Below are 24,666 nucleotides of genomic sequence, written 5' to 3'. Positions count from 1 at the left end.
CAAAAGCACAGAAAAACGGCAAAGAAAAAATTATCAGAAAACGAAACAGAGAGTAAAGAGAATTTAATACTTGCGCGCACCGAAACCTTCGAGGAACCTGAGCTGCTTCTCGGACAGAGCCACGGAGGGCTTGCTGATAGAAGACACCTGTTCGTGTGCCATCTGCGTGGCCTCGACAATGACTCGGGTGCGCACATCTCTGCGCTTGTACAGCGTCGCTGTGCCCTTGAAAAGGGGCGCACAATTGCACTCAGTGCAGCGCTGAGCAAGAACACGAAGGACACAGTGAAGCTGTACATTACCCCTCAGTATGACCATAGTCGTTGTGTGTGGTAGCGGGATCTCTTCGAGCACCATTGACAGTAGATTCTGCCTCATCTCGGTTAGCTCTGGGTCTTCCCGCTGAGCGGCGGCTAATGTCTCAAAGTCGACGGACGCAGAAACGGTGTCGATACGGGAGAGTGCGTCGGCTGCTTGGTTTTCGCTCTCCGCTGTGTGACGGATGTCCATGGAAAATTCCGAAATGAAAGAAAGTTGGCGCAGTTCTCTTTCCGAATATGAGAAACTGTTGTTCTTGAACGCATACGTCAGCGGCTTGTGGTCCGTTAAAATGGGGAAAATGCGGCCTTCAAGGAAGAAACGGAAATGCTTTACGGAGGAATAAATGTCCAGCATCTCTCTTCCAAAGGTGCTGTAGCGTACTTCCGCCTGTTTCAGACGTTTAGAAAAGACACCTATCGGTTTCCAGTCCTTGGCTTCGTATTGTTGCAACACTGCTCCCACAGCTGTCGTTGACGCGTCAACCATGAGCCGCGTTGGCGCGTCGGAAAGCGGGTGCATCAGAAATGTAGCGGAGGCAAGCCGAGTTTTCGCGTCCTGGAAGGCTTTTTCGTGCTCCGCTGACCAGTGAAACTCGGGCGTTTTCTTGCCGTCCCGGCGCAGCAAGTCACTTAGCGGCTGTATAATGTGTGCACGGGATGAGATGAAGTGCCTATGGAAGTTGATTAGCCCTAGAAACTCGCGCAACTTGCGGAAAGAGGTAGGCGTGGGGAATTCCCTGACTGCTTGCACCCGTGATTCGAGCGGCAAGATGCCTTGCGGGCTGATTCGATGACCTAGGAAATCTAGTGCTTTAACACCAAAGACGCATTTTTTGGGCTTCAAAACTAGACCGTGCTCGTCAAGACGCTTGAAAAAGAGGCACAGGCGATTTTCGTGCTCCTCCGGCGTTTGGCTGGCGACCAAAATGTCGTCTAAGTAGACAAAAACAAAGAGCAGTCGGCGAGTGACCTCATTCAAGAAACGCTGGAAAGTTTGTGCCGGCTTCTTCAGTCCGTATGGTATACGAATAAATTCAAAGAGGCCAAAAGGCGTTGTCAAGGCCGCCTTTAGGATGTCGCTCGGTTCTACTGGAATCTGGTGATAAGCAGCCATCAAATACAGCTTAGTGAAGATGGTCATTTCCGCGAGGCGAGCGATGAAATCATGGTTGTGGGGGAGAGGATATTGGTCTGCCTTGTCACAGTATTGATTGCCCGATAATCACCATAAGGCGTCAGCCACCAGACTCTTGTTTTGGCACCATGTGCAGCGCGGAAGACAAGTTGCTGAAAGAAGATCGAATAATGCCGAGTTGGAGCATGTGGTAGAAACCACGGCGGGCGATTTCGTGTCTTAGTCCAGCGAGTCTCCTAGGTCTAGCGGTGACGGGCGGTGCCAGGTGGTGACAATGTGATGCGTCACCTTGTGTTTTATTGGTAGTTTGGTGTTCCGAGGTCTGGTGATTTCAGTGAATTAAGCCGGAATCTTTTTAAAGTTTGACTCTGGGTTGAAAGTGCAAATGCCGCATGAGGGCAGGTCAGACTTCAGTCCGATAACAGTGAGCGAAGTGACGTTATCCTTGAGACGACGATCGCGAACGCTGACGTCAAAATCGAAGTGGCTCAGAAAGTCCGCTACCAAGATGGCAATTCTGACGTCGGCCACAACGAAGAGCCATCGATATGTACGCCTCAGTCCGATGTCTACCGTCATTGACTGGACTCCTTATGATGCAATAGCAGTATTATTGACTGCAATTAGGCTCGAAATGTACTTGCCGCCCCGGCGATGTTGAGCTGCTGCTGGTAAGATAGATAGCTCCGCTCCGGTATCGACGAGGAGGTGTGTGCCGATGATGCGGTCGACAACGAAGAAGAGGCGGCTTGAACGATGGCCCGTGTCGCTTTCCGCCGTTAGCGACTGGCCGGTGCGTTTCCCGTCCACGAGCATGGATGGGTGCAGCGAGTGACTTGCTCTCTACAACGACGGTGGTACCAGCAGATGTTCTGTTCTGCCTCGCTTGAGCTTCCGCGGTGCTGCGGGCTTCGAGCACGGGACGGCGAAGGATGCCGTGGAGGCCGGTGTTTGTTGAACAGGGCGAGGTTTTCAACTGCTGCAGCCAGTCGGTCAGCTCTGTTCTCTAAGCGACCTAACCGGTCTGCATGTTCGAGCCTTCCCGCTGCAGCAATACACATTTATCCTGGCTCAGTGCAGTCGGTGATGCGGTCGGCGAGTTGAGCCAGACGTTCGAGAGTCACATCATCCAAGCCAGCGAGTATCGTCCGTGTTGACTGTGGCAGTCTCTGCGAAAACAACTCGCGAAGCAACGGATGTTGACGCTCCTCTGACACTTGTTGGCCCAGCAGCTGGCGCATTCGGTGGAGTAGTTGTGAGGGACGTGGTCACCGAGCTCTTCATGAAACGGTGTTTTTTAGTTCTTTGTAGGGCTTCTCCGAAGGAGTGGAGGCGAGCACATCGTATACGGCGTCAGCGATGTCAGGTGGCAGTGCTGAAACGACGTGCAGGTATTTCGACTTCAGCGATGTGATGCGTCGAAGCTCGTAGCGGGCCTCGATTGGGCTGAACCACGCCTTGGGGTTTGCGGGCCAGAAATAAGGAAGCTTTAACTCCGCGGCGTTGGTTGTGGGTGAGCTTAAAGTGGCTTTCTCGTCTGACATGGCTGCTGATTTTCCAAGCATCCAAGTCACCACTTTGTAGCGTACTCATCCCACGGAAGCGCGAAAAAAAGGCACCTACACTCCTTCAAGTTTGGGACAAGACTAGTTTATTTTCCAAAAAAAAAGAGGCTTAAAAAGCGACAACCAAAAGGGGCGTGGCTTCGTATCTTCCGCGGCCCTCCAGAGATAACGTGAGGCATGTTGGCCGCGTGTGCACCGTGCGCATCGACATACGAATTGGTATGCGCACACAAATTAAATTATCGTGATGACCGGCGTCATCGCCTGCTACAGCACCTTTGTATAATAAACCAGTTGAAAATTGCCTCACAGCTAGGTAGGTGAGATTTTTTAGGGGTTAATATCCGATTGGGTTCATATTAGTTGGCGACACTCACTCACACACCATAAGGTGCCCCATTCCGCGGCCGACAAGCATTTGTTTGCGTTCACTCCCCTACAGCCAATGGCTGTAAACGCTGTTGCATCCAGTAGTTTTGTCACCAACTTCCCGTTTTATCTTATCTATTTTTTCTAATTCCCAGCATATCTATAGTTTTCTCTTAATGCCTGAATTTAAGCCCTTGGCACCTTTGTCATTAGTTCCGGTTATTTCCGAACGCTGTCGCATTCTGGTGTCGTGCATCTCCCACAAGGCCTTGTGGAACTAATGTTTGTTTTCGTAAAACAGCTCGAGCAACCATTCCAATGAAGAAGTTCGGCTGTTTTTGGTCATTTGCGGAACGGCACACAGATTCAAACACACATCTGAAAAACCTACGAAGGCAAAAATGTTGCCGAGAAGCAGCTGGTGGGGGACAAGATTTTATATTGGAAAATATATATGTACTGGCAGCGGACACACACGTTCAGAACCTCTATCGAGGAGATTGTGAGAAGGGTCGTCTTGGAAAGAGCTCCGGTAGGAAAAAAATATGGCGTAAACGATCTGCTATATTCTTCTCTGTTTACTTTTCACGTTATTTGTCATTGTTGTTTTGTTCTGCCTCCATTGTGTGCACCCAACTTTTGGCTTATGTGTCTATAGACAATAAAACCATCCATTTGCTATTTTCATATTGCCACGTTACATTTCCTAAGTTTTGTTACCGTCCCAAAACACTACACAATTCGCAGTGCAAACCGCGCCTGCAGTTTTCTAGAAGCTTCCGGACTTTAGAAGATTATTTCGATAAGATCCCGCCTACTCTGCGAACTGTACAGATTATTCTGGAACCTATGCCACCACCAGCGATAACGCTAGAACATTCGACGGCAAGAGTATAAATGCCGACGTGCTTCCCCGCTTGTCAGTAGTTGATCGACGGCTGACGCCCTGTTCGCCGCTTATCTGGTGCCGGGATTTCCGCGACCAGACACGCTGCCAGACGTCGACCCCATCTCATCGAGCATCAAGCGAACCCCTGGACAACCCCCCGGCTCTGTCCAGGCCTTCATCGTGAGCCAACGCCCGGGCACCACAGCGCAAGCCGTGGGAGCCAGGGCCAGGACAAAAGTGTCATGGCTTTCGCAGCGCCACCGCCGAAAGCTCATCGCTTTAACTTCAGTGCTCCAGAGGGGAGCACCGTCGACAACATCATAGATGCCCTCGAAACAGTAACCGGCCCAGCCGGTATCAAGTCCCTCCAGCACATGGGAGGCTCAAAGTTCGGCGCTGCAGCCGCAAACATCCGTGCAGCCACCAAGCGGAAAAGCCGGGGCGCCATTCTCTTGAACGGCGAATCAGTTCCACTAGTCAGCGTAGGTTCTCAAATAGTTCACGTCACAGTCTTTCGGGTACCGCTGTGGGTAAGCTACGCAGCTCTAGCAACTGCTCTCTCCGCCTTCGGCAACGTGCAACATATCCACGAGCCAGTGTTCAAGGGCCGCCCAGTGGTTAGCACAGGTGTCCGTGTGGCCCGAGTGGAAATGAAAAGCCAAATACCGAACTTTCTGTCAGTCCAGGGCTACAGTGTCATGTGTGACTACCGGGGTGTCAAGAAAGTGGGCTCTAAGTGCAGGAATGCTGGCCACATTGCCAAAGATTGCGCCACGCCCCGTTCCACGCACCGCAACGTGTTCGGACATGCCACAGAGGGATGCGCGGAACCGTGCCGCAAGTGCTCGGGCAGCCATGCAACAGCTGACTGCGTACGTCTGAAGTCCTTTGCAGCGGCTGCAGCAGCGGCAACCGAAGAACAAGCGTGCACCAACCTCACGCCCGCATTGCAAGATGATTATCCGGCACTCGAGCCTGCGAGCGACACTGACACAAGCGACACTGATGCTCACACTGAACCACAAGACGCAGGAGACCTGCCTCCCCTGTCTGTGAAAGCCTCGTCAACCCTTCACACCTCGTCCGAGACCAGTGACTTCTCGCCGGACCTCCAAGGCGCCGAGAGCTTCGATGGGACGCGGCACCCGAACAACGGGACGTGCAGACGCTCCTGTCATCGGCCCAGAAAAGACCACAACGTTGATTATGCTACCGACAACGACAAGCACCCGTGCCTGCAAGTACTCGGCTCAGACCCGCAAACTGAGCCTGTAAAACCCCATTTACCAGATTACAGGTGCGGCCGCCGGTGCCAGTGTCCGTGCCAGCGCCATGGAAATAGACCGTCCAGCCACCAAACGAGCCCACCCACCAACCACGGACTCTGAGGGCTCTACGGACAGTAGTAAGCCCCAAAAATTTGCTAATGCTCTGACCCCGTCGGAGCATTTTTTTAGTCATGTTCACTCTTTGAGCGCTCGCCCCACCCTCTGCAGGGGTTTCTTTAAAATTTGCGTGCACTCTCCCTTTTTCAAAATGGCTATGGTGCATTTTCTTTCCTTAAACGTCAGGGGTTTCAGATGCCAAGATAAGCAGAGAGGAGTCATGCACTTCGCAAGGTCACGTCATGTCGACATCCTCTTCTTACAGGAATGTAATTTTAGAACCCCTTCTGATGTGCAATCCTTTTGTACACATTTTGGAGTCGAAGCCTTTTTTTCGCTGACTGATTGAAAGATGTGCGGAGTCGGAGTTGTTTTCTTTACACCAGCGTTACGTCGAAGAGCACACTGTGTTTATATTGCAAGATGTTTCAGCGCGCGAACAAAGGAAAAAGGACAGGGTAGACAGAAAGAGCGCTGACTTCCAACTAACTTTATTTGACAGAGTGCCAAGAATATATACTGCTAAAAAGGATGATAACAGAGCATGAAGGTAAAGGCACGCCTAATCTACACATCAGTAACAAACACGTGTGACAGGTCCTCTATTGCCTCAAAGCCCAGCTAGGTAATCACGTTCAGCCTGTGATAAAGCAATCGATGATGTGCTTACACATTTATCTCCTAGCAAGTGTATTTTTTCGGCTTCAATAATTTTTCGGGTAAGCTGATCCCTGTGCCTTGCCAATATTGAGCACTGATCAAAGAGAGGGGTGCACCCACAATCTCGGCAATGAATGCCAAGATGCCCTTGTACCACATTGTGCACATTGTTTCGGTGTTCTCGGAGGCGGTCATTTATGCACCTGCCGGTTTGCCCGACATAGATGCACCCACACGTCAGTGGAATCAAGTAAACGACTCCTACTGCGCATGGGATGTAGCGTGTCCTGTGCGCGACAGAGCACGAGGCAGAATTTGCACGAGGTGCATTGACCCGTTTGCAAAGCCTCTGCAATTTTTCCGGGGCAGAAATAACCACAAAAACGTTGGCGTCTCGAGCAATCTTTTTTAGCCTGTGTGATACGTCGTGCACGTAAGGCAGTACGACAGGCCGGCTCTTTCGGACACTGTTTCGCTTATCCGGTTTGTCGCCTCGCTTCAAGACAGTGACCAGCTTTTCCGCCACCGAAACGAGAACATGCGTGGGGTACCCAGCTTTGGTGAGCCGCTCTACTTGTAGAGCAAAGCTGTGGTGTACCATGTGGGGGCATGACTTCTTTAAGGCATTGACAAGGCAGAGGTTAGCGATGCCCCGCTTGACCAATTTAGAGTGAGCCGAGCTGAAAGGCAGAAGAGGCTTGCCGCTTCTTGGTTCATACATCCAGCAAACATGTCGGGAGTCTAACAAAAGCTTCAAATCTAGAAACTTCAGGTTGTTATCAGTGGGTGATTCATGGGTTAGAACTAGTGGTTTCAGGCATTCCCGGAAAACACTCAACACGTCAGAGGAAATGGTCTGAAAATTTTGACTATCACATTTCAACAACACTAAGTAATCATCAACAAAACGGCAAACTTTAAAAACTACAGAGTCGTCAAGCTTGTTTGACAAGACACGATCATGATGTGCTAAAAATATGTCACTAAGAATGGGTGCCAAACATGAACCAATACATATTCCACTTTTTTGTAAGTAGTTTTTGTCCTCCCATGATACGAAAGTGGCCTTCAAATAAAAACTGAGTAATTCTAATAAGTTGCTGTTGTGAATTCCAGTACGCGTTTGAAACGCTGATGATCCTAACCTGTCTATGGATTCCTCTACACATTTAAGTAGTTGGTCATGTGGCAAAGAGTAATACAAGTCCTTAATATCCACAGACATTGCCTGGAGTCCTGTGTTAGTTCGTCCAATGAAGTCAATAACAGCGTCAGAGTTCTTGACCAAAAAAGGATCGTCTATTGTTATATGTTTTAGCTTTTCCTGCAAGAAAAGCGCTACAGACTTTTGCCAGGTCCCCCTTTCTGTTACAATGACCCTCAATGGGCAGTCAATTTTGTGAGTTTTCGCAGAAAAGAACATGTCAAGGCTAAGCTTTTTGCAACTATCTATCGCCTTCGCAAGCTTTTGAAACCCCAGGGCCCCGGTAAGAGTTTTCGCACGCTTCTTAAGCTTATCCAGACCTATCTCATCATTCTCGTTGAAAAGAGACTGCATTGCTTGCATAGCTTTCACCTTAAACATTGAACGAGGAAGAACCGCAAAACCACCTTCCTTGTCAGCCGGCAGAAGTGACAAGGAATGTGCCTTTAGGTACGCGACAGTGCTTCCTGTATTGACAACTTTGTTCGAAGGCTTACATCTCGAGAGCACATGCACGCCTTGAGCAACACATCTATCACATTCAGAGTCAGGAGCACGACGGGCGACTTGCCTGACCAGAGTGAGGAGCTCGTGCGGTGTTCTTGAAGGTGCCACCGCGTACTTTGGTCCGAGGCATAGGGTGTGCTTAACGTAGTCGGGAAGAAAAGCATCCCCGAGAACATGCACACAGTCCTTAGCAGCTGGAGACTTCCTTGGTGTGATGGCCCGCAGGTAACTGAGCGTCTGATTTTGCGGTTCTTCCTCGTTCAATGTTTAAGGTGAAAGCTATGCAAGCAATGCAGTCTCTTTTCAACGAGAATGATGAGATAGGTCTGGATAAGCTTAAGAAGCGTGCGAAAACTCTTACCGGGGCCCTGGGGTTTCAAAAGCTTGCGAAGGCGATAGATAGTTGCAAAAAGCTTAGCCTTGACATGTTCTTTTCTGCGAAAACTCACAAAATTGACTGCCCATTGAGGGTCATTGTAACAGAAAGGGGGACCTGGCAAAAGTCTGTAGCGCTTTTCTTGCAGGAAAAGCTAAAACATATAACAATAGACGATCCTTTTTTGGTCAAGAACTCTGACGCTGTTATTGACTTCATTGGACGAACTAACACAGGACTCCAGGCAATGTCTGTGGATATTAAGGACTTGTATTACTCTTTGCCACATGACCAACTACTTAAATGTGTAGAGGAATCCATAGACAGGTTAGGATCATCAGCGTTTCAAACGCGTACTGGAATTCACAACAGCAACTTATTAGAATTACTCAGTTTTTATTTGAAGGCCACTTTCGTATCATGGGAGGACAAAAACTACTTACAAAAAAGTGGAATATGTATTGGTTCATGTTTGGCACCCATTCTTAGTGACATATTTTTAGCACATCATGATCGTGTCTTGTCAAACAAGCTTGACGACTCTGTAGTTTTTAAAGTTTGCCGTTTTGTTGATGATTACTTAGTGTTGTTGAAATGTGATAGTCAAAATTTTCAGACCATTTCCTCTGACGTGTTGAGTGTTTTCCGGGAATGCCTGAAACCACTAGTTCTAACCCATGAATCACCCACTGATAACAACCTGAAGTTTCTAGATTTGAAGCTTTTGTTAGACTCCCGACATGTTTGCTGGATGTATGAACCAAGAAGCGGCAAGCCTCTTCTGCCTTTCAGCTCGGCTCACTCTAAATTGGTCAAGCGGGGCATCGCTAACCTCTGCCTTGTCAATGCCTTAAAGAAGTCATGCCCCCACATGGTACACCACAGCTTTGCTCTACAAGTAGAGCGGCTCACCAAAGCTGGGTACCCCACGCATGTTCTCGTTTCGGTGGCGGAAAAGCTGGTCACTGTCTTGAAGCGAGGCGACAAACCGGATAAGCGAAACAGTGTCCGAAAGAGCCGGCCTGTCGTACTGCCTTACGTGCACGACGTATCACACAGGCTAAAAAAGATTGCTCGAGGCGCCAACGTTTTTGTGGTTTTTTCTGCCCCGGAAAAATTGCAGAGGCTTTGCAAACGGGTCAATGCACCTCGTGCAAATTCTGCCTCGTGCTCTGTCGCGCACAGGACACGCTACATCCCATGCGCAGTAGGAGTCGTTTACTTGATTCCACTGACGTGTGGGTGCATCTATGTCGGGCAAACCGGCAGGTGCATAAATGACCGCCTCCGAGAACACCGAAACAATGTGCACAATGTGGTACAAGGGCATCTTGGCATTCATTGCCGAGATTGTGGGTGCACCCCTCTCTTTGATCAGTGCTCAATATTGGCAAGGCACAGGGGTCAGCTTACCCGAGAAATTATTGAAGCCGAAAAAATACACTTGCTAGGAGATAAATGTGTAAGCACATCATCGATTGCTTTATCACAGGCTGAACGTGATTACCTAGCTGGGCTTTGAGGCAATAGAGGACCTGTCACACGTGTTTGTTACTGATGTGTAGATTAGGCGTGCCTTTACCTTCATGCTCTGTTATCATCCTTTTTAGCAGTATATATTCTTGGCACTCTGTCAAATAAAGTTAGTTGGAAGTCAGCGCTCTTTCTGTCTACCCTGTCCTTTTTCCTTTGTTCGCGCGCTGAAACATCTTGCAATATGACTACGCACCAACTAGCCCAAGTTTCCACTCTTCTGTGTTTATAGTTCTGACAGCCGCACACTAGCAGTAGAATTTGACCTCCACGGCAGACGAGTAAGGGCGCTCGTAATATATGCCCCAAGTTAATGTGGGGGCATGGTCGATTTTTTCAATTCACTCGACTCATTTATGTTTGACAGCTACCCTACTTTCTTTGTAGGGGATTTTAATTGTGTTGAGAACACCGACAGAGATGCGCGCGGACGCAGAGAAAGCAGACAATATAGCGGAGTTAGTGCATTGCGACAACTCATCCGCAATTTCAAGCTCGGGGATGCGTGGGTCGACACTCACAGAAATGACTTCGTTGCAACATAGAAACGGGGTCCCAACATTACCTGGCTAGACGGCTACTATTTTCCAGAAGTGCTAGCCACACATGTCCTTAGTTGCGAGGTCCTACATTTCCCACCGGACGTTCTATGCATTACAGACCACTTTCCAGTGTCTGTAAAACTTTTCTTTGAACAATCCACTACACTTAGAAACCATTGAAAATAGGACACCACACTTGTGCGTGACCCGGAAAGCATAGCATTACTGCGCAATGCACTAAAGCAAGCATGCAAAAGGCCACCTGAACCCCGTAACTGTGACGCATTGAAACACAGTTGGTGCGCCGAGCTTATCAAAGCGGGGCGCGAAATGAAAGCGCGCCTGACGACAGAGATAAACGACACGCTACGGAAAGTGCGCATTGTACGCAGAGGTGAGACGCTGGCGTTCACAATGCGCGACTATATCGATCAGCTAAAGGCGCGGTACGAACTTTTGCTACGTCTTAGTTCACGCACGGCTGCGCAGTCTTTTATCAACGGACGACCGCTTTCAGATCCAGCTGTTCTTCGAAGTGTTCGCAACGGCTCCTTGGGTGAGCAGATGCATGTCCCTTTCGTTCAGTTTCCGAACGGCGAACAGTTTACACGAGCAGAAGAAATAATGAGGGTCTTTGAAACACATTTTTCGAATCTTTTCAGGGCGGAGAACGCAAACGACGTGAACAATATCACCACAATTAATGAGTTTTGCGATGGAATTTCCCGCGTACCGGAGAAGCTCCTCGATGGTCTGTGCAGCCCAGTGACGCTGGATGAGTTACGCATCGTGCTTCAGCTCATGAACACAGCCGCCACCGCCGGCCCTGACGGGATACCTTTGAGCTTCTACAAAACCTTCCTTGAAACAATACAAGTCCTCCTTTTGACAATGCTAAATGGGCTTCTTTCTGACGGAGTCAGACCGAGTACGTTTCGAGAGAGCGGAGTTATACTCTTGCTTAAAAGCAAGGGAGAGCCGTCCGATCCAAGGGCGTGGAGGCCCATATCCCTACTTAACTCGGATTATAAGATATTGACAGCCATCTTTGCAAACCATATGACTATTTTATCGGAAATAGTAAGCGACATACAAACATGCTGTGTCCCAGGTCGTACGATCTATTCCTCGCTTGCGCTGACTCGCGATTTATTCACGTACGCTACAAGAACACAAATATCTGGCATTTTTTTTCCTTGGATCAGGAAAAAGCTTTTCATCACGTAGAATGGAGCTATCTCTTCGCTGTGCTTGAGTGTTATGGCTTCCCAGCACATTTAACCGACAGCCTCCACTTACTCTACACAGACTTAGAAACGTCATTAGTAGTGAATGGCTATACATCTGAACCTATTGCAGTAAGTAGGGGCATTCGACAAGGCTGTCCCCTCTCCGCAATCCTCTTTGTATTATGCATAGATCCATTATTGAAAGAAATCCAGAAATGCACTTCAATACGCGGTTTCCCTCTTCCAGGCTTGGGCGAAGTGAAAGTAGCGGCTTACGCCGATGACATCTCATTGTTTATTCGGAACATAGATAGCTACAGAGCCTTTCTGCGAATATTCCACACGTATTCCACACGTATACGACAGACGTACCTGTCGGGAGCACGTCTTAATCCCGAAAAAAGCAAGGCATTGTGCTTTGGGATACACAGTGAAGAGTTCACTGATGGCATCCAAATTGTCCAAGGCATTAACGTCTTGGGTGTAACTTTCCTTTCGACTGGTGAGGTAGCCCGCACCACATGGAAAGAAGTCCAACACAAAGTGGACAGACGTATTGAAGTCGCCAGAACGTTTCAACTACCTTTTACTGAAAGAGCTTATCTAAACAAATCCAGCATAACAGCGCCACTGCTTTATGTAGCCAGAATTGCTTGACCACCTCGATGGGTTTTGCTGAAGATGGCTACTGCGAGCAGCTCCTTTTTTTGGAATGGCCACGCCGAAGCTGTTGCCAGAGCGTTGGTCCACCTACCAGTAAAATGGGGAGGGCTGAGTGTTCCCAACCTTAATGTAATGTGCCGCATGTTGGCTCTCAAAAACACCTGGGCACTCTTACAGAACTCATCGTATTGAGGCAGGCAACTTGTAGTGTATCTGCTAGGAACCTCCAGAAGGCTTTTTGGTTTAGCTAACGACACGGGACCAGCTGATGAGCAGCCACTAACGTATTACACACATGTTATAAAATCTTTGCAACAATGGCGAAACGATTTTCCAGCTCAAGAACTTACGGAAATGTCCCCCACCGACATGAGCGAATTAATAGCTTTTAAAAGCCTATCAGAAGAACAACGCCGGAAATTCCGGGCGAGAAGACGCTAGACTCTTACAAACACGTCTCTCCCCTCCGAGGTCCGTGACCTAAACTGGCTCAGGGAATGGGGGGCTTTAGCAATGGCCGACCGCCTTGCGGCGCCCTCCGCCGCAAGAATAACTCTGTCGTACTCTTAATGGCTATAGGAGCCTTCGTCTTATGGAAACGAAGGGGACTGGCCTGCCTGAGGGGACCCCCGAGAGAGCCATGTTTCCCCTACTATAGCAGAACTAGTCATGCTGGAAGAGGAGGCTTTCCTCGGACACTGGTCTACGCGATTTATTATCGTAAAAAACAACAGAGTGTCCACATCTTTCCTCCCCTATTAAGGAGGTGGGCTACAGCTTGTACCACTGTCACATTACAGTGTGTATTTTTCTTTTCTTCTTTGAAAACATGTCCTTTTGTGCAATATTGCTCTTGAGCGCGAGAGCAAATTGTCCTCACAGGTGAATGCAAAATATCACGCTAAACTGTGAATGACCTCCTCTTGTTTGTTCATATAGCCTTACTGTTCATTTAAGTTTAATCATCTCGATGTCATGAATGTCCTGTATTTGTTGTACAATTTTTGCATTGTACGTCACTGCATACGCTATAAGTTATTTTGCTGTATATAACAGCTTGCACTCTACATACGCATTGTTCACCATTGTCCTTTTTTATGTGTGCACATAAGCTGTGTAAGATATAGCCGGAAACAAAATTCGCTTAAACGCTATCTGTGCAAGACTGCTATTGTAATCGAACTTTCCGTTTACCGGGCACAGGTTTGCCAAAATAAACAGTTAAATCCCAACATAAAGTCTCTTGTCTTCGGCCACGTCACGGCCCCATGACATCTGGTGGAGATGCTCGGTAACGATCCCAGTACCGAGCGGCTTAAGAAGACGATCGCCGACATGCTGGAAATGTACGTCGATGTCGAACACAAGACGTGGGACGCCATTTTTCCGTACGTGATCTTCGCATACAACACGGCGGTGCAGGAGACGATGCAGATATCGGCATACAAATTGGTCTACGGAAGGAGCCCGGCAACGACGCTCGATTCCATGTTACCCAACGTCACCGACGAAGAAAACCTCGATGTGAGTGAGTACTTTCAACGCGCCGAAGAAGCCCGACAACTCGCGCGTCTCCGTATCAAGAATCAACAAACGACCCACAGCCGCCGTTACAATCTTCAACGACGCTTCGTGGAATACCAGCCCAGTGAACGTGTTTGGGTGTGGACGCCGATACGCCGACGTGAACTAAGTGAAAAGCTTCTGCGATGGTACTTTGGACCGTACAGGGTGGTTCGACACCTCGGCCCACTTGATAACGAGGTTGTCCCTGACGGCATCACGAACTTTCAACGACGCCGATCGCGACCTGAAGTCGTCCATGTCGCGCGCCTCAAGCCGTTTCATGCGCGTTGACAAACTGAAACAGTGTTTTTTTGTATTATTACTGTATCGTAATTTATTCATTGTACTTTCTTGCATTATTGTTGTACCTTCATCTTTAGTTAAAGCATCGGGACGATGCCTTTTTCAGAGGAGGGCAATGCCACGTTCCATTTCTCAAGTTTTGTTATTGTCCCAATACACTACACAATTCTAAGCGCAAACTGTGCCTGCAGTTTTCGAGAAGCTTCCGGACTGTAGTAGATCATTTTGATAAGATCACGCCTTTTCTGCAAACTGTACAGATTATTCTAGAACCTACGCCACCGTCAGCGATAACGCTAGAACATTCGATGGCAGGAGTGTAAATGCCGACGTGCTTCGCCGCTTGTCAATAGTTGATCGACGGCCGACGCTCCGTTCACTGCTATTCGTGCAAGACTGCTACTGAAATTGAACTTTCCGTTTACTGGGCACAGGTTCGCCCAAATAAACAGTTAAATCCCAACATAAAGTCTTCTGTTTTTGGCCACGTCATGACCCCGTGACAATATTAGCTTCTCCTCGAGCCGTGGCAAATGCCGATACCACTCCAATGCACTTGTCTTCTGGCAGTCTCCGTCATGTGGCGGTATCATTCACTACTGTTTATTTGTTCTGCCATGTATCGTCGACAAATTGGCACCTGTGCTCACTGAAATGAAGGCATGTGTACTCGACTGCCCTACATGCAGCAGCCATGGTTTTGCGATGTGTATACATTAAAACGTGGTCACTTGACCCAGCCGTATATACATATATATATATATATATATATATATATATATATATATATATATATATATATATATATATATATATATATATATATATATATATTGCCGCATTCAACCTGCAGAGGAGAGCTCGCACAGCCAGAGAAGAAGACGAAGCTCTTGCCCGGTCCTCTTTACGAGCGCCTTTCATTTTTAATTAAAGTGAGCTCTTCTATGTCTAACTCCGGCTGTGTCTGCATCGTGACACTGGTGGAGGTGCTGGGTACATGTCCAGGACACCTTCCAACAGCCCGAGATCTAGTCAACGAAGACTTCCGCTCGCCGAAACACCCGTTCACCGCGCCAGCCACCGCCTGTTAGGCCTGAGCCCAGAGTTCGGTCCTTGGACGGAAAACATGACCGCGCCGGGAAGCAGTTGCCCCACCATGACGAGCCCAAGCACGACACAGGTGACTGTTTTCACCCCTAAAACTCCTGTGGACTTCCATGGCAACATATATGAGGACGCAGATGACTGACTTGAGGAGTTCGAGCGCACAGCCAACGTTAACGGCTGGAACGCCGCACAGAAGTTGGGGTACGTGTATTTCCCTCTTCAAGACGGGGCTCGCACGTGGTTCACGAATCGCGTGTGGTCAACGTGGGACGAGTTCCGGCGGAAGTTCCTGGACACCTTCGCAAACACCGAAAGGCCGGAGCATGCACAACGACTCCTTGAATCACGGATTCAAAAGCCCAACGAGTCTGTTGCTATGTTTGTTGAGGACATGGCTCGTCTCTTTCATCGAGCCGATCCCGCTATGTGCGAGAACAGAAAGATCAGCCACCTCATGTGTGGCGTTAAAGAGCACCTGTTTGCTGATCTCGTACGGAACCCACCTTCAAGCATCGACAAATTTTCGAAGGAGGCGACCGCCATAGAACGCGCACTACAGCTACGGTACCGCCAGTACGACCGTCCAAACAACAGCGGACAAATCAGCGCAACTGCCGTGACCACTGTGACTTCTGACGAGCGTTCTTTGTGTGACCTGATACGCGAAATTGTGCAAGAAGAGGTGAAGAAGCTCGCTGCCACACCAAATGACTGCGCGATTGCGTCGGTCACAGAAGTTGTTCGCCAAGAAATAAGGCAAGCGCTTTCACTTCCCGAGCCATACACTGAAATAGTTAGGCCAACATATGCAGATATTCTCCGTCGACAGCCACCACCTCAACAGTACCACCAGCAACAGCCGCCGACAGTGTCTTGGTACTACAGGGAAACGTCGACGCCGATGCGACCCCCACTCCGCAAAACCGACATATGGCGTACCCCTGACTACAGGCCCCTGTGCTTCCATTGTGGGGAAGCAGGCCACATCGTGCGGTATTGTCCTCATCGCGTTGCCGGGTATCAGGGATTTCCGTCCACTACCTCTCGGCGCTATTCTGACGGAAGACGCAACGTTGAAACTAGCGCGACGATCCCGCGAGACGTTTCTCCTGGGTTCCGGTCACGCTCGCCCTCCCCAGGTCATTTTCCCGGATCTAATAGGGGTAGCACCACGGACATGGCAAGAGGAAGGTCTCCCAGTCCACGCCGGGGAAACTAAAAGCAGCGACCTCAGGGGGGGAAGGTTGCGAATTGCCGAAGATTTGAAAATCCCCCATTACCGCCGCATGAAGTGCCGCACATTCCGAATGAGCCGAAGAAAACCAGATTGTCACCGCCGACATTACACTTTCAATTGACGGTCACGACGTGACCGCACTGGTTGCATACTTCGAAGAAATTGTAGAATTCCGCGAGTTCTTCGCCGTACAACATCCAGAGACGCCGGCCGCTTCAACACCACTGCCTGTCGAAGTGAGCACAGATTTATCGCCAGCGCAGAGGCAGAGTCTCCTAGATATTCTCGGCCAGTTTGAAGATTGTTTTTTGTCGACCTCGAGGGTAAATCAAACGCCACTGACAAAGCACCGAATTATAACGGAAGAGACGGCAAGACCAATTCGACAAAACCCATACCGCGTGGCACCGAAAGAACGCGAAGCAATCCAAGAACAAGTCCAGAAAATGCTCAATGATGACATCATTCAGCCGTCAAAAAGCCCTTGGGCATCACCGGTAGTGCTAGTTAAGAGGAAAGACGGCAGCTTACGCTTCTGTGTGGACTACCGCAAGCTGAACCGCGTGACAAAGAAAGACGTATACCCACTACCGCGTATTGACGATTCACTTGACAGGCTGAGGCATGCACGCTTCTTCTCGTCGATGGACCTGAAAAGCGGTTATTGGCAAATCGAGGTCGATGAGCGGGACAGAGAAAAAACTGCTTTTGTTACGCCTGACGGGCTTTACGAGTTTAAAGTCTTGCCCTTCAGATTGTGCTCAGCTCCAGCAACATTTCAGAGACTGATGGATACCGTCCTATCAGGCCTTAAGTGGCAGACGTGTCTGGTATACCTCGACGACGTCATTGTTTTCTCACCAACATTCGAGGAACATCTAAGACGGCTGCTATTAGTATTTCGAGCAATACGGTCCGCTTGCTTATCGCTGAAACCTGAGAAATGTCATTTCGGTTTCAAGGAACTCCGATTCTTAGGACATGTGGTGAGCCATGAAGGTGTTTGTCCGGACCCCGACAAGATCGACGCCGTCGGAAAATTTCCGGTGCCAACAGAAAAGAAGGCCGTAAGACGTTTTCTTGGCCTTTGCGCCTACTACCGCAGATTTATCGCCAATTTCTCGCACATAGCGTCGCCCTTAACACGCATAATGAGAGACGATGTTCCATTTTTATGGGGCGAAGAGGAACAAGCGGCATTCGACGGTCTACGACAGCGCCTGCAGACACCCCCTGTGCTTGCTCACTTTGACGAGGACGCTCCAACCATGATCCACACTGATGCCAGCAACGTAGGTTTAGGCGCTGTACTCGTCCAATGGCAATACTCAGCCGAGAGAGTGATTGCATACGCAAGTAGGACGCTTTCCCGTGCCGAGTCCCATTATTCCACAACGGAAAAGGAATGTCTTGCTGTAGTATGGGCAGTTCTGAAGTTTCGCCCATACCTCTACGGCCGTCCCTTCCACGTAGTCAGCGACCACCACTCTCTTTGCTGGCTGACCAACTTGAAGGACCCATCCGGTCGGCTAGCGCGCTGGAGCTTCCGCCTACAAGAATTTGATATGACGGTCGTCTATAAGTCGGGATGACAGCACTCTGATGCTGGTTGCTTATCCAGGTCGCTTATAAAGCAAGATGATGTCTCAGAAGATGATGACATGGCATTTTTAGGAGTGGTCGACACGGTCACCATTTCGTGTAAGCAGAAAGAAGACAGTGAGTTGCTCCCTCTTATTAATTTTCTTAACGGCCAGTCTACAAGCGTTCCCAAAATATTTGCAAGGAGCCTGCCATCATTCTGCTTGCGCAGTGGTGTCCTATACAAGAAAAACTTTGCCCCCAGCGGAAATGCCCACTTACTTGTCGTCCCGACATCCATTCGCGATGAGATCCTGAGCGCTTGCCACGATGAGCCAACCTCCGGCCACCTCGGATACACGCGCACATTGGCCAGAATCCAACAAAAGTACTACTGGCCGAAACTTCCAGGCACTGTAAAGCATTACGTCCGCACGTGCCTCGATTGTCAACGACGAAAATCGCTACCTCTAAAACCAGCCGGATTGTTGCAACCAGTTCAAGTGCCCACCATGCCTTTTGCACAAATCTGAACGGATCTTCTTGGACCATTTCCGACTTCGCATACTGGAAATAAGTGGGTAATTGTCGTTACGGACTATCTTACTCGCTTCGCAGAAACAAAGGCTTTATGAAGTGGAACCGCAGTAGAAGCGGCACGATTTTTCATTGAAAATATCGTTCTGAGGCATGGTGCTCAAGAATTATAACAGACAGAGGTACCGCTTTCACGGCCATGCTCCTCAAGTCAGTGCTTGAGTTGAGTGGAACAGCGCATCGAAAAACTACCTCCTACCACCCACAAACCAACGGCTTAACAGAATGCCTCAGCAAGACAATTGCTGATATGCTTAGTATGTACATCGACGTGGATCATAAAAATTGGGACGACGTTCTACCATACGTGAGGTTTGCCTATAATACGGCGCAGAAGGTAACTACACGGAGCGCGCCATTTAGTCTGCTTTATGGCCGTGAAGTGACGACAATGCTTGATGCCATGCTGCTGCACGACTGCGAGCATACAGACACGGATGTTCAAGCTTATGATTACAAATAAGCAGCGCACGACGTTTTACACAAAGAGAGACGATAGGGACACCGCTGCTCTATGTTCAAGCCTTTACCCAACTAGCTGAAGAGGCACGGCAGCTAGCACGCGTGCGAATTGCCCGACAGCAGAGTTACGACGCACAACGTTATAACCTGCGACACCGATACGTCACTTATCAACCAGGCGAGAAAGTGTGGGTCTGGAGCCCTATTCGCCGACGCGGCCTTTGTGAAAAGTTACTGAAGAAGTACTTTGGTCCCTACAATGTTATACGGCGCCTAAGTGATGTGAATTATGAGGTCATCCCTGACAGTTCCTCACGAGCTCAAAAGTCTGAAATCGTACACGTTGTGCGGATGAAGCCATATTGCAGTGAGCCAGTTGCGTAATACGTCAACTACATACACCGCGTATTCTGTAGCCGAGCATCGGATTGATGCTCTTCCTGGAGGGAGGCAAATGCCGCATTCAACCTGCAGAGGAGAGCTCGCACAGCCAGAGAAGAAGACGAAGATATTGCCTGGTCCTCTTTACGAGCGCCTTTAATTTTTAATTAAGGTGAGCTCTTCTATGTCTAACTCCTGCTCTGTCTGCGTTGTGACAATATATATATATATATATATATATATATATATATATATATATATATATATATATATATATAGTGGTAGTAATAATTCATTGGGCCAGTTAGCCTTCGTGAAGGTATGGGATATGGCACAACGGGAGCGTTCTCAACAAGGATAAATATACTTATTTCCCACCAGTTTCGGGAGGGGTCCTCCCTTGATCAGGGGATTAGTTTTACTGACATGAACTTCCAAACTTCGTTGCTGCCGCGTCCCTCTCGCCTTGAAAGATGTTTGCGAGAGTGAGAGGGAACTAAAAAAAGGAAAGAAAGAAAAAAAAGAAAGAAAAACGGGGAAGGAAAAAAGACGAAACGAAAAAAAGAAAAAAGAAAAAGAAAGAAAGTAAAAAAGAGGGAGAACCACTGTCAACACTCAGAACGAAACCAACTGTCCATGTACGTCTCCATCCAGTTCTTATCACGTGCTGTTGAGTTCTCGACGCGTGTCAGGCCACCCAAGAATGTCGCCGCGGTGGCGGTAGGGGTCCGTGGTGGCGTGCGTAAAAAAAAGGGCTTCCCCTTAATGGGTTGGTCGGCTCTTTACCTTTAATCTTCGTCCGTTTCCCTTCAATGGTCATCAAGTGGTAGGCGAACATAAACACTTTGTAGGTGCATGTGAAAAAAAAAGAAAAAAGGAGAAAAACAAAAAACAAGAAAGGACAGTGTACACGTACGAGTCAGTCAGAAAAAACAAGCATGGTCTCCAGCTATCAATCTTTGTCACCATTTTTGTCCTGGCTTACTTCTCGGAGGCAGGAGAGTTTTCCGTGGTCCTCGTTGATGCCGGCTAATAATGTTCAAAATTTGAAAATAAAATATGCCTCACGCTGTTCACGCTCGCGCCTGTTTGAAAAACTGGACTGTAAAAGAGTTACGCTGATATTTTCAAAACTGTGGTTTGGCAGGAGCAGATGTCTAGATAAAGGTAACTTCGACAGTGAAGTGGCGTGGTACCGGTGATTATTGAACCGCAGCCAAAATGGCGTGTCTGTTTGGCCGATATATTCTTGTCCGCAGATGTTGCAATGTAGCATGTATATTACGTTACTGGAGTCACAATTAGGGCTTTCAGTTATGCAGAATTTGAAATCCGAGAAGTTCACTTTGGATTCACGTGTTGTGACCATCTGGGCATACCTTGCATCAAGCTTTTCAGCTGGGATGGCGCCCTGATTAAATATTGGGGGTGTTCGTTTTTGCTCTGACAAATATGTCCTTCAGATTTTTATCCCTGCGGTACACCACGTGAGGTGGCTTCGCGAAATAGAAGTTAGTCGTTTGCTTTGCCTGATTATGTTGAAATGACGGGAAAGTATGTTGTTGATTCGTGGCGCTGATGAGGAGTAAGTTAGTAGAAGGTTCATTTGGGAAGTCGGTTTAGATACTCTGTTTGGTCTCTTAATTATATCATTGCTGTTCACGTTGCGAGCACGTAGTATGGCATCGTCAATAATGTCTTCAGGATAATTTTGTTTCAGTAAGGAATGCTTTAGGTGTTCGGCGTGTCTGTCAAATTCCCGCATGTCGGTGCATATTCTTCGGTACCGGTAGGCCTGAGAATATGGAATACCTGTTTTGCAATGCTTTGGGTGGCGGCTGTTGAAACGTAGGTACATTTGACGGTCTGTAGGCTTTTTGTAAAGGTTTATTGACAAGCGGTCATTTTTGACCGTGACAGTGACGCCCAAAAAGTTAATGCTAGTTTTCGAAATTTTGTGCGCGAATTTAATTGACAAGTGGCACTTGTTAAAATCCTCTATGAAGCGGAAAAGACTTCCCTCATCATGGTTCCATATCATAAAAATATCGTCTAAGTATCTTCTGTAATTGAAAAGTTTCAAGGTGCATCCCTCAAAGAATGGGATTTCAAGTGAAGCCATAAAGGTTGATTGATTTGTGGCGTTTAACGTCCCAAAACCACCATTTGATTATGAGAGACGCCGTAGTGGAGGGCTCCGGAAATTTCGACCACCTGGGGTTCTTTAACGTGCACCCAAATCTGAGAACACGGGCCTCCAACATTTCCGCCTCCATCGGAAATGCAGCCGCCGAAGCCGGGAATGGAACCCGCGACCTGCGGGTCAGAAGCTGAGTACCTTAGCCACTAGACCACCGCGGCGGGGAAAGCCATAAAGATGCTCGCGAAGTTTGGGGCCATTTTCGTGCCCCATTGCAGTGCCACTGACCTGAAGAAAATGCTTGCCATATATATATATATATAATATATATATATATATATATATATATATATATATATATATATATGAAAAAGTCAACACAGTTACGCGTGCGAAGCAGTTTTGTTGCCCCGCCGCGGTGGTCTAGTGGCTAAGGTACTCGGCTGCTGACCCGCAGGGCGCGGGTTCGAATCCCGGCTGCGGCGGCTGCATTTCCGATGGAGGCGGAAACGTTGTAGGCCCGTGTGCTCAGATTTGGGTGCACGTTAAAGAACCCCAGGTGGTCTAAATTTCCGGAGCCCTCCAGTACGGCGTCTCTCATAATCATATAGTGGTTTTGGGACGTTAAACCCCACATATCAATCGAAGCAGTTTTGTTGATGTTTCGCTCGGGGCCCGAGCTTCATTAGAATAAATTGTGTAGCAACATTTCTAATAATATATACATGTCCATATCAAGCACAGTGAAGAAGCGTTGACCACAAGTGATATATAAATGTCATCGATGAAAATCTGTGTGAACAGCTCAAGAGAATCGCTGATGCAAATGATACAATGATGATGCTAAAAGTATACACATGTAAAAAAAGTAAAATCGGAAAGCTAAAAGCAGTAAAATACAAAGGCACAAAAACTTCACAGTTCAACGAACAATGTAAGTAAACTATCACTAAGTCAATTACAGAGACAAACAACCTAATTTGCCAGCTCATTCATTTAAACCAGACGCGATGGTATCGAACTTGTGAATTAGGAAGGATTCCCGGGCTTCTATGTCATAATTAGAGCGAAAGCCAGATTCAAGTAACGTAACCTTGAGGTTAATAAAAGAGTGGCCGGGGAGATGCACATGTTTTTATATGAGCAAGTGCGGCAAAGTGTTAGCGTGAGACATTCGGAAAGGGCCCTCTGCTTGTCCGATATACTGTTTGCCGCATATTGTACATTCAAGCATATAAATTACATTTTCGGTGTCACAGTCAAAGTCACAGTTCCGTTCCGTTTGGTTCTTTCCACTCGGCCCTCGCTTGTTGCACGACATTTGCTGCTGCCGCCAAGGAAGCCGAAGACGAGAACTTTTCATCTGCTGGCACCTTGAAGAAACGACCGCTCCGACATCATCTGTTTATAGAGACGTTTATTCGTTTCTTTTTCCTCTGTCCCTGCACCCCTGGTTTTATCCCCTGTCTCCCCATTCAACCACTCTTACAGTCCAATCGTAACGCACCACTCCTACAGTCCAATCGGAACTCACGGACGTGTCTCTCCTCGCCACATCCTCGAAGACCCACCGCCTCTCGCCTACTCATCGTTTCTCCGCCGTCGCTCAGGTTTCTTTCACCCCAATTCCCGGAATGATCGCCGACGGGCGTTGCCTGGTCGTGGAAAAGCGCCTCCGAGTAAGTTCCCGCGATGCCGGGCTGACAGGCCATCAGTACAATAGGCCCGTGCACAAATGCCGTCACCTCCACTGATTCTGGTTGTCCGGCAGACACGCACATGTACCTTCCATACTCGCAGCCTGGCCCGGCCGCCTGCAGCCTGGCTAGGTCTCCTGTAAGGCGCCATAATGGAACCCCTTGGGGCACGGGAGTTGTCGCGTCCTTTGTGGCCAGCAGACAGTCATCGTCCTGCATTCCGGTGGCCCTGCTTCCTTGTTGGCGAGGGGTCGCCGGCCGCGGGGTGGGTAACATAAGGTATTCGGGGAACGCACGAAGTTCGAGCCCAACACCTCCCCTCCAACTGTGTTGCACTGTATCTATAACAAGTGACACAAACACAACCGCATATGCACACATGTTCACTGGCTCGACACGTGAGGCACCAACTGTCACTCGTACCTCGTTGAATCCGTCGCGCGCACGCGCTAACAAAGCATACACCCCCCTTAACTTGCCGTCCCTTTTATGCATCATCGTTAGGAGTCACTAACCGCGACATTGCGTCAGCATTAGCGTTTAGACACCCCTTTTTGTGTTCAATTTTCAGGTTATACTTCTGTAGTGCCAACGCCCAGCGTGTCAGCCTAGCGCTCTGCGGAGTGGTTAGAGTCAGAAATTTGAGGGGGGAATGATCGGTAATCACCTTAATTTTAGCGCCAAACAGCCAAACATACAACTTCCCCAGTGCCCAAATGATTGCATAAGCTTCCTTTTCTATTGTGGTCCATCAGGTCTGAGCCGGGCTAAGCTTCTTGCTCAGAAAAGCGATAGGGCGCTCCTTGCCCACCAGATCCTGCTGTGCCAGGCACGCACCAACGGCGTAATCGGATGCATCTGTGGCGAGGATAAATTCTTTCTTCGGATCTAGTGCCTGCAACGCCGACGCCTGCACTAGACAGGTTTTCACCTTGTCAAAAGCGTCCTGCGCCTCTGTATTCCAAGGTAATTTCTGCGGAATACGTCGGCCAGTTAGGTTAGTGAGTGGCATAAATACTTTGGAGTACTCGGGCACGTAGTCCCTATAATGGTTGGCTAGCCCTAAGAAACTACAAAGCTGTCCCTTTGTTTCGGGAGCCGGGATCTCCTTTATCGCCCTGACCTTCTCTGGATCGGCCCCAAGCTTGCCTGATCCCACAATATGCCCCAAGAATTGTACTTCTTGTTGTGCAAATGGACATTTGCTTACGTTGAGCG

At 48.5% G+C, this 24,666-nt stretch overlaps 1 protein-coding gene across 1 annotated transcript in view; it reads left to right on the top strand.

Moving 5' to 3' along the window:
• Positions 1 to 24,034, top strand: part of LOC142765152 (uncharacterized) — a 274,054-nt gene extending 250,020 nt beyond the window's left edge. Inside the window, exon 3 of the mRNA XM_075865727.1 lies at positions 24,020 to 24,034. Coding sequence (XP_075721842.1) covers positions 24,020 to 24,034 — 15 coding nt within the window. The remainder of the gene's footprint in view (positions 1 to 24,019) is intronic.
• The last annotated feature ends 632 nt before the right edge of the window (positions 24,035 to 24,666 follow it).

This window comes from Rhipicephalus microplus, chromosome 6 (genome assembly GCF_043290135.1).
Source record: "Rhipicephalus microplus isolate Deutch F79 chromosome 6, USDA_Rmic, whole genome shotgun sequence".
NCBI lineage: Eukaryota > Metazoa > Arthropoda > Arachnida > Ixodida > Ixodidae > Rhipicephalus > Rhipicephalus microplus.
Note: the sequence above shows the minus strand (reverse complement) of the source record. Positions and strands in the feature narration are given on the sequence as shown.